At 43.9% G+C, this 10,612-nt stretch overlaps 1 protein-coding gene across 1 annotated transcript in view; it reads right to left on the reverse strand.

Moving 5' to 3' along the window:
• The window catches only part of adamts7 (a disintegrin-like and metallopeptidase (reprolysin type) with thrombospondin type 1 motif, 7), a gene marked incomplete at both ends in the record, with an annotated part of 128,729 nt that extends 125,265 nt beyond the window's left edge, over window positions 1-3,464 (reverse strand). The window contains one exon of the mRNA XM_079554538.1: window positions 3,371-3,464. Within this exon, the coding sequence (XP_079410664.1) occupies window positions 3,371-3,464 (94 nt within the window). The remainder of the gene's footprint in view (window positions 1-3,370) is intronic.
• Window positions 3,465-10,612: the final 7,148 nt, after the last annotated feature.

Here is a 10,612-nt window from a genome sequence, read left to right on the forward strand (position 1 = left end):
CTCCAGGAGGTGGGGGCGTTCCTAGGAGGACTCAGGCAAACCTATCCCTAAAATGGCCGCCATCAGAGTTTTTACAGATTACTCAGAAATACGTGAATGTGCCAAGGCAACACTTCAGCCATGTTTTTAATGAGGGAGTGACAGAATAACAGGATGTGAAGCTTGAAAAAGGCCATTTTGCAGAATATCCCCCCTTTAAAACAGCGTTTGTGCCTCAATGTTGAGTTTTTCCTCAGTAGATCCTGCCTAAAAGCTTTTGTGTGGTTGGATGTTCCATTTTGTCTAAACTACAGCTTCACTTCACTACTCGCTTTTCTATTTTTTGAAAAATAACAGAATCATGTATCATTTTGCTTTCACTTCACAGTTGTCGGTTACTTGTGTGTGAACGTTCAGTAAAAAAATCAAAATAAAATCTTTATGTTTAGGGCTGTAAATATGACAAAATGTGCAAAAGTTCAAGGTGTATGAATACTTACGAGAGGCTCTGTAAATGTGTGAAACTCACTCATCAAAACCAGTTAAGTCCAGTTTCTGTTTCTATCGGACGTCGGTCGACCGGTCACGATAACACATTTGAACTTCGATATATTGAGGCAGGAAAGTATAGATAAACGATATTATATTATTATTGACTCTAACGATACTACACGGTCAACAGTAAACTTTTGTTCTGAAAGTCCATCATCATAATCCTAAAATACCATGAATACATGAAATATAATGTGACTCAATCAGAAATCAAAGTTTTACAAAGAAAAAATATGGGGGAAATGCTAATGAATGTGCAGACGATAAATATCGAGCCCAAAATCGTTCCTATATCGATATGTGGATGTAGTAATCATCCTGACAGCCCTATAGGCTATCGTGCAATCACATGACATTTCATCACAATCTGACAGTTCTTCACCTTCATGAATCTTCTCAGATCCACGAACAGCCTCCCAGAGCAGCGCCTGCAGTGTTTCCGCCTCCGCTCGAGAGCCTGCACGGCCACGCCGGACAGAAGCTCCAAACCTTTCCTCACGGGCGAAGGATTAATAAAGATGAGGCTGACACACGAGGATCGAACACAACACAACTTTCCCAAACGGAATTTCCGCTTCATGCTCTTTCAAACAGCAACGTTTTCTACAATGATTTAGTTTCATCACAATGTGGTCAATGCTGATCAGTGCTGTTGGAGGAGTGGGCGGGGCCTGTGTCTGAGACAAACCTAAACTACAGAAGAATCTCTACAGACTGACAGGTGGCGCAGACTATACAAGGTTAAATGTATTTATAAAGCACATTTACAAACAGCAGGCACTGCCCCAGAGCGCTGTACAGGTTCATTCAATAAAACCATCAACATTTAAAGGAACAGGCCACCGTTTTTACATACTGAGATATGTTCTTACCTAACCTTAGTGGAGTTAATATATCCCCGTCTGGTCTTTGTCCGTGCGCTCACACATACGCAGCCTCTCCCACATGTCACATAGCTCCGAAAAAGCTCACGATAGAAGCTACCAAGCTCTTCCACGTGTTCCCCATTTAAATAAAGTTACGTGAAGTGTTTTCATGCGAAGTATATTTACACAGAAATGTAACATGTCGATTTTATAAGCAGATAAAAAGGGGAACTATATTGTGAGGCGTAATGATACAGGAGCAGTAACTCCTAAAGACTTCCCCGCTCACTTCCGTCAGTAGAAGCTGCGTGACTTGTACAGAGCCTTTTACAACAAGCAGAAAATATATTTTGGGAAAGTGCTCTCGCATTCCTACCTCATGGTGGAGCTCCTGAGTCCTGTGTCGTCGTCCGGGGTGAGTTGGAAATCTGTGAAACATTACTACACTATATACTTTCTGCTTGTTATCACAGCCCGGCACGATGCACGAAAAAGGCATCGTTCACAAGTTATCCAGGCTTCTTCAACTGTTCTCTGCTGCTCTACAAGTCACGCAGCTTCTACTGACGGAAGTGAGCGGGGAAGTCTTTAGGAGTTACTGCTCCTGTATCATTACGCCTCACAATATAGTTCCCCTTTTTATCTGCTTATAAAATCGACATGTTACATTTCTGTGTAAATATACTTCACATGAAAACACTTCACGTAACTTTATTTAAATAGGGAACACGTGGAAGAGCTTGGTAGCTTCTATCGTGAGCTTTTTTGGAGCTATGTGACATGTGGGAGAGGCTGCGTATGTGTGAGCGCACGGACAAAGACCAGACGGGGATATATTAACCCGGCTAAAGTGAGGTAAGAACATGTCTCAGTGTGTAAAAACGGTGGCCTGTTCCTTTAAACTAAATAGAAAATAATATCAACACGAGACACTGTTCAGCTCAGCTCGTGCCGAAGGCCAGAGCAACAAAGTGAGTCTTCAGCGAACACTTGAAACTCTCCAAAGATGTGGCAGTTCTAACGTCTAAAGAGAGGATTCCACAGCTGTCCCTCTGCTCCTCAGACCTGGGATGGTCCAGAAGACGTTGTTCAGCGAACCTCAGAGCTCTGACAGGACCGTGCAAAGATATCAACTCTGACAAATAAGGTGGAGCGAATCCATTTAAAAACAAACCAGAGGATTTTAAAATCTCTTCTAAAAACAACAGCCAGTGAAGAGATGCAAACACAGGAGCGATGTGGTCATGTGATGCTCCTGAGAGCCGTCCAGCAGCTGCATTTGTACCATCTGGAGGCGCTGACTGAGCTCTGGCTCAGGCCCAAATAAAGTGAAATACAGTCGTCCAGGAGACTGGTTACAAGGACAGGGTCTGCTGTTTCGAATTGGTTAGAGGGCAAGAACCGCTTCACAATAAATAAAACCATATCTTATTGTAATACTGCACATGTGGATCCAAACACGAGTCCATTTCCTAAAGCTCTTCTACAACCGGAAACACTGTCCTCCTCAAACCCTGGTGTCAGACCCGGATGAGCTCTGAGAGACTTTTCATCTCTGCAGTGACAGAGACCTCAGTGTCGGCCTGTAAATGGCTGCGGTTTATATAAGCCGCCTTCATTCATTCAGATACTCACATACTATAAGTAAATGTAAACTCTGCTTTGACTTGGCTGGAGACTTCTATGGAGCAACATGAATGCCACCCTGACCCCACACAAAGAACACGTCAGCTACTGAGCCTTTAAGCCTGTTTCATAAAGAACCGTCTCCCTGACCTGCGCTCGGGTCAAGGGTCAGCGTCAGCGCGCGGCCCCTTCACTGTTGTTGTTGTGGGCACTGGGCAGGAAGGATGCTGTGCCTGTGGGGGGGAGGCCGGGCCTGTAATTGCTGTGTGGAGGCTCGCTCTGTAAACACGAGCCACAGCTGGTCTGCAGAGTCTGCCCCTCAGAGAAGAGAAAAGAGCTGCACTAACCTGGATCCTGCGCCGTGCACGTCCCCAAAACCACCACGAGGAAGGCGCGGACGAGCAGGCGCGCCCGGAGCGTCCCGTGCGTAAAACAGTCCATTGTGCCAAATCCAGAGGCTGCGAAAGCGCGAACAGCTGCGGAACAAAGCGCCTGCGGTGCCGCTTATCTGAACTCCATGCAGGCGGCGGCGCGCGCGGAGCCTGGAGAAACTTTTCCTCACAAAAGTCCTGGAGACGACGCCCGGGGGGGCAGGGGACAGGTCATCGCGCCCTGGTTCGGAGCTTCTCCTCCGTCCTCCATCAGCGGCCCCGGACTTTGGTTTGTGTGTGTGAAGCGCGCTCGGCCCAGCCCCTCCGATGGGAGGACTTAAGACAATGGGACATCTTCCAGGGGGCGACTTAAAGGGGAAACGCAGCCGAAACGAGTGCTCGGTCCCGGATCCAGCAGCGCGAGGTCTTTCGGGTTCGTCCCCGCGCGGGGGTTACGTAAGGTCCGCGGTTCCAGTGTGTGTAACCCGAGGCCGGACTTCTGTTTGGGGCCGTGTGCGCGGGGGCGGCGGCTCCGTGACAGACCTGGGGGAGTTCTGGAACCGCTCTTCCTCCAACATCAGTTCAGTCACTTTAGTCTTTCTTTAGTAGAAATAAAATAAAACTGAAAAACAAAAGATTCACAAATACTGAGGAAAATCATTTATTCATTTTCATTTTGAAGATTTCTCACAAAAAAAACTGTATTTCTCCCATAGAGTTGTATTTTTTTTTTTCATTTTTCATTTTTTTTTTTTTTTATTGAACAGTTATATTAATTTTATAAACATTTATGCCAGAGGTTAAACAAAAAATAAAAATAAAATAAAAAAAAGACACAAAAATGACAAAAATGAAAAGGTTAAAGCATCAGAGTCTGAATCGCTTTGGGGTTTGAAGAGGAACGTGTTGATTCTTTATGTTGCATCATTTCGAGCAAGTAGAGTTTAAAAAGGGGATTTTTACCATTTACATTTATGAAAATGAAATTTTGCAAAAATAATCAAAAGATTTATCACATACAATTCTTTTCGTTCAGAGCCACAGGGTAAAAACCACAAAGCACATCAGAGTCTGTAAGTGAAAAGTTATAAAGGACCATAGAGTTGTTTTGGCCCCGCCCTCCACCTGCTCCACCTGACATTATGACGTCATCACATTCTAAATCGTGAACGCCACCTATTCAGCTTTACCCAAATCTAAAGGTTTACAGCCTACAGATATGAACCAAAAACTAAGACAAACAAATCTGCAATTTGCCAGTTTCCATAGTTACCGCCATAGAATTTTCAGTCCCTCCATTTTAACGCCTTAACTCCCGCCTGAACCGAGCACAGTTTCTACAGTTTGGCTTTACCCCAATCCAAAAGCTTCTGGAGAAAAGGTGAGAAAATAGTGACAGAACTGAGACGAAAACAATGATGGAAATGTGACAAAAAAGTGATGAAAAATGTGATAAAAATTGGACCAAAAAATGACAAAAAAATGACTAAAAAATGACATAAATGTGACAAAAAATGACAAAAAAGTTCCAAAATGAGTTGAAAAAGATCCTCTCGGTTCAGGCGGGAGTTAAGAGGATAAACTATGGGCTCTTTAGAATGTGAGAGCAACACATTGGAGAAACTGTTAACTGGGTTAAGGCCGGGGGTTCAAAGGTCACCGTCCTGATTCTGCTGCAGCGACGCCTCCGCTCACACTGAAACCAGGTCATTTTTACCCGAAAGCTTTACCCGAATCTAAAGGTTTACAGCCTACAGGCCAGTGTAGCGCCTCATTTGAAAGATACGACCTACAAAACAGATCTTTTTGCTGCTTTTTTTGTTCCGTTCAGGTGGGGGTTAACAGGTTAAGAGGTTAAAGATGTATGTATTTGACCTTGTGACCCAGCGGGTGTATGAGTGGTCCGCATGGCGCCTTTACTTTCCATCACCCTGGTCTCTGAGACGCTCCAGGATCAATCGTTTTGTAGTTTTTTGGTGAGAGTTTTTTGGTCCGCCGTGAAAACCTTCCAAACAGCTGATCCTGAGCGTAAAGACCAACTAAGTACCTTTGCATTATTTTCACTGTATCTATTGTATCGAGGTTTTATTTATTTTGGTAACTATAGAAACCGGAAGCGTAATAACGGAAGTTAGATTGCACGGAGAAAAAGACGAAAGAAAAAGTCGGAAAAAGGTTCACGGTTAAAAACGGAAAAAACTACGGAAAAAAGGCGATTCAAATGACAAGGTTTAGCTTCAGTCATTCGGGAACAAGGTTTGTACATTTGTAGGAATATTTTAAATGTTAATGGTTATTTTTGTAAATGCTAATGGGAAAGGAGCTAATGTAACGAGCTGTAACGTTAACGCATGGTATTGATTTGTCTTATTCAGCTCTTACGTTGGTTGATGACGACAAGGACGGAAAATAAAAGTCATTTCACCACCAGTTCTGGCCTTCGTACATTGACTGGATGCTACACTGAGCGTCCTCGAGACCAGGGCGATGGAAGGTAAAGGCGCCGTGCGGAGTCGGACCATTCATACACCCGCTGAGTCACTACAAGGACAAACACACACACATTTACTTTTTATTTTTCCCGCACAAAAAGTTGCATAATGCACCTTTAACCTCTTCTGAACAGCACAAAAAGAGGAGAAAGAAACTTGGCAACTGGACGAGGAAAAAGATCTGTTGCTTCCAAATGAGGCGTTATACCTGCCCGACTGTAAACCTTTAGATTTGGGTAAAGCTGAACAGGCGGCATTCACGATTTAGAATGTGATGATGTCATAATGTCAGGTGGAGGGCGGGGCCAATACAACTCCATAGATACAGACGCATCTCGTCATAGAAGGGGGCGTGGCTTCGCAGAGGGGGAAAATAGAATCTTTTGGGAAACACATTTTTCCCTCTTTTAGTCGTTTTCTGGTGGAATATCAACTTATTTATCACATAAATAAAGTCCAGTGTAAATCAGGCCCATGTGGATATTTTCTCACAGCAGATTGTTCAGTAGAAGTGAAAAAACAGCAGTTGTAGCAAGCACTAGCTAACCCCTAGCATTAGCCCGATGCTAACATGTAGCATCAAGTTAGCATTCTCCGTTATTCATGTATTCATGTATTTATGGGCTGTTGAACCACTTTGCTCCTCCCCATGTCTTTGTATCTTTATTTAGTAGAAACTATTTTCATAATTCAGCATTTGTTACAGTCGTTTTTGAAAAATTAGAGAAAATATACATTTTTTCAAAATTGTTTCCCCCTTAACTGTTTTCAAACATGACCATATATGGGTGATTCCAGAGATGCCGTCTGTATCTATAGTAGAGTTACCGTTTTTGTAGCTTTTCATCTGAGCAACATCACGCTTGTGTTTTTGAATATTGTCCCAGTTAGTTCACACGTGAGGACAGAGGAGACTGTGAACTCAGATACAGTTTCTGTTTCATGTGGATTCTCCCAATAACGACTGAGATATGAACCAAAAACTGAGACAAACAAATCTGCAATTTGCCAGTTACCATAGTTACCGCCATAGGATTTTCAGTCCCTCCATTTTAACCCCTTAACTCCCGCCTGAACCGAGCACAGTGTCTCCAGTTTGGCTTTACCCCAATCCAAAAGCCTCTGGAAAAAAGGTGAGAAAACTGAGACGAAAACAATGATGGAAATGTGACCAAAAAGTGACAAAAAAGTGACAAAAAAATGACAAAAAGTGACAAAAAAATTACTAAAAAAATGACAAAAAATGACAAAAAAGAAATTACTAAAAAAATACCCAAAAAATTACTGAAAAAATGACCAAAAAATGACAAAAAATGACTAAAAAATGACAAAAAAAATGACAAAAAATGACAAAAAATGACAAAAAAGTTCCAAAATGAGTTGAAAATGATCCTCTCGGTTCAGGCGGGGGTTAAGAGGTTAAACTATGGGCTCTTTAGAATGTGAGAGCAACACATTGGAGAAACTGTTAACGGGGTGAAGGCCGGGGTTCAAAGGTCACCGTCCTGATTCTGCTGCAGCGACGCCTCCGCTCACACTGAAACCAGGTCATTTTTACCCGAACGCTTTGAACTGGCCGATAATCGAGATTTCAGGCTCAAACTTTTGGTCAGAAAGTCGGTCATTCCACAGACAAGTCTCCTCTGGTTCTAAAGCGGGTCAAACCAGGACCCAAGGGTGCGCCCGGAGCAGCGGGTCAGACACATAAAGGGGAGCCTGAAAAGTCCAAACTACGGCCAGTGCAGAGAGAATCAAAGTGACCGTCTGTGAGATCACACACAAACCCCCGGAACCGAGCACAGTCTCTCCAGTTCAGCTTTACACAAATCTAAAAACGTCTTGGAAAAAGCTTCACAAAAATGCGTCAAAATAGCGACAAAGTGACAAAAAGTGATGAGAAAAAATGTATAAAAGCGAAGATCTATTTAGATGAGTTTTGTAGGTCTTAGCTTTCAAATGAGGTGTTACTCTGTCCTGGGTGAAGCAGAAACTGAAGAAAATGCACAAAGTTAAAGCAGCACTAAGTAACTCCTGCCCCTAGAGGCCATGAGCGCCACTGCAGGTGTCGTAGCATGTACTATATATATATACTTCGCTGACAGAGAAGACAAAGGGACAGAGGGATAGTAAATACAGATTTTTATGTATTTTAAAAGTTTTTACCGTAAATTGCACAAGAAATTAGTGATCAATTGACAGTAATAAACCGTGAAAAAACAGCTGGAATTATTTTCAACTGTAATTTTAATGACAATTGTCCTGTATTTTTTTTCGGTAAAAAACTGGCAGCTGTGGTCGCCAGTTTTTTACCGTAAAATTTACAGATTTATTTTTTCTACAATACAGATTTTTATGTATTTTAAATGTTTTTACCGTGAACACAAGAATTGGGTGTTAAATGGACAGCAGTAAACTGTAATGAAAACAAATGAGACTTAGCTAGTGCTTAGCTGTGAATTCAATAACAAGGATCCACAGCTGCCAGTTTTTTACTGTAACATTTACAGATTTTTTTTTACAGATCATTGTTTTCACTCAAACTTGGCTGTAAATACTGTTTAAAGTGGCGCTAGCCCACAGTTAGCTTTGCCCCTTAGCCTGTTAGCTTCTTCTTCGTGATTCCATTAGTGTGTATTGTGCCTCCGACCCGGTGCAGGGAAGTTGCAAGTGTGTTTTTCTGACCAGAGACACCAGGGAGAGATGGAAGACCCCCCCCCAATCATCCCATTAACACTTGTACTACGGGTTTATTAAGGATGTATTAAGGTAAACAAGTTACATAGTGCTGCTTTAAGACGGGAGTTTCTCAGATGGTAAAAGAGACAAACCAGCCCCGGTCGGTGTTGTTTCACAGTGACCTCTGAAAGTGTGACCACCAGCCCCGGTCGGTGTTGTTTCACAGTGACCTCTGAAAGTGTGACCACCAGCCCCGGTCGGTGTTGTTTCACAGTGACCTCTAAAAGTGTGACCACCAGCCCCGGTTGTTTCACAGTGACCTCTGAAAGTGTGACCACCAGCCCCGGTCGGTGTTGTTTCAAAGTGACCTCTAAAAGCGTGACCACCAGCCCCGGTCGGTGTTGTTTCACAGTGACCTCTGAAAGTGTGACCACCAGCCCCGGTCGGTGTTGTTTCACAGTGACCTCTGAAAGTGTGACCACCAGCCCCGGTCGGTGTTGTTCCACAGTGACCTCTGAAAGTGTGACCACCAGCCCCGGTCGGTGTTATTTCACAGTGACCTCTAAAAGCGTGACCACCAGCCCCGGTTGGTGTTATTTCACAGTGACCTCTAAAAGCGTGACCACCAGCCCCGGTCAGTGTTGTTTCACAGTGACCTCTAAAAGTGTGACCACCAGCCCCGGTTGTTTCACAGTGACCTCTGAAAGTGTGACCACCAGCCCCGGTTGTTTCACAGTGACCTCTGAAAGTGTGACCACCAGCCCCGGTCGGTGTTGTTTCACAGTGACCTCTGAAAGTGTGACCACCAGCCCCGGTCGGTGTTGTTTCACAGTGACCTCTGAAAGTGTGACCACCAGCCCCGGTCGGTGTTGTTTCACAGTGACCTCTGAAAGTGTGACCACCAGCCCCGGTCGGTGTTGTTTCACAGTGACCTCTGAAAGTGTGACCACCAGCCCCGGTCGGTGTTGTTTCACAGTGACCTCTGAAAGTGTGACCACCAGCCCCGGTCGGTGTTGTTTCACAGTGACCTCTGTCGCTCCGGAGCACAGGGAGTCTCTGGTGTCCACAGTGCGGGGAAAAGACACTCTCGGCTCCACCTGACCGCGCTCCCACGTGGCGTCGCACTTTACAGCCATCGATACAACACATTTCAATGGTTCCAGCCCAGCGGCGGCTTCACCAGACTTCTGTCCCCCCCTGCTGGACACGGACAGGTACTGACTGATCAGCAACAACGGTGGAGACGAGTCTTACCTCTTAACTCCCGCCTGAACCGAAAGGATCTTTTTCCTCAGGTCATCACATTTTTTTACCATCATCTTTTGTTGGGTCTCAACTCATTTTTGTAACTTTTTGTCATTTTTTTTGTCGTTTTTTGTCAATTTTTTGTCAATTTCTTGTGACATTTTTGTGAAATTTTTGCCACATTTCCATCCTTGTTTTCGTCTCAGTTTTGTCGCTATTTTCACAGCTTTTTTCCAGGAGCTTTTGGATTGGGGTAAAGCCAAACTGGAGAAAATGTCCTCGGTTCAGGCGGGAGTTAAGGGGTTAAAATGAACTTGACAGCTCTGAACCCCCGCCCCTAGTTCAGCTGAACCTAAATCTAAAAGGTCACAGCCTAGAGGCCAGTGTAGCGCCTCATTTGAAAGCTAAGACCTACAAAACACATTTAAACGGGTTTTATAAACGCTTTTTTGACATTTCTTTTCATTGCTTTTATTTGTAACTTTACTCTTTGATTGCTTTTTTGTTGCGTTTTCATCTCATTTTTATGTTGCTAGTTTTTTCAAGAAGCTTTTAGATTCAAGTAAAGCCAAACTGGAGAAAATTCACTCGGTTCAGGCGGGGGTTAAGAGGTTAAGACTGAGGGTCAAACATGTTATGGCCAAGTCTGTCCAATACCCTCAGGGCCTACAGCACCTGACACTCTCCTCCGTGCGCTTTTACGCACAGCGCGCGGCATGAAAACAACAGACGGTTCTCACTTACAGTGGGGGGAAGTATTTGGTCAGTTTCACATAGATATTGTATTGGATTTTGGCCAAATACT

The sequence above is a fragment of the Gobius niger genome, assembly GCF_951799975.1.
Source record: "Gobius niger genome assembly, chromosome: 4".
Taxonomy (NCBI): Eukaryota; Metazoa; Chordata; class Actinopteri; order Gobiiformes; family Gobiidae; genus Gobius; species Gobius niger.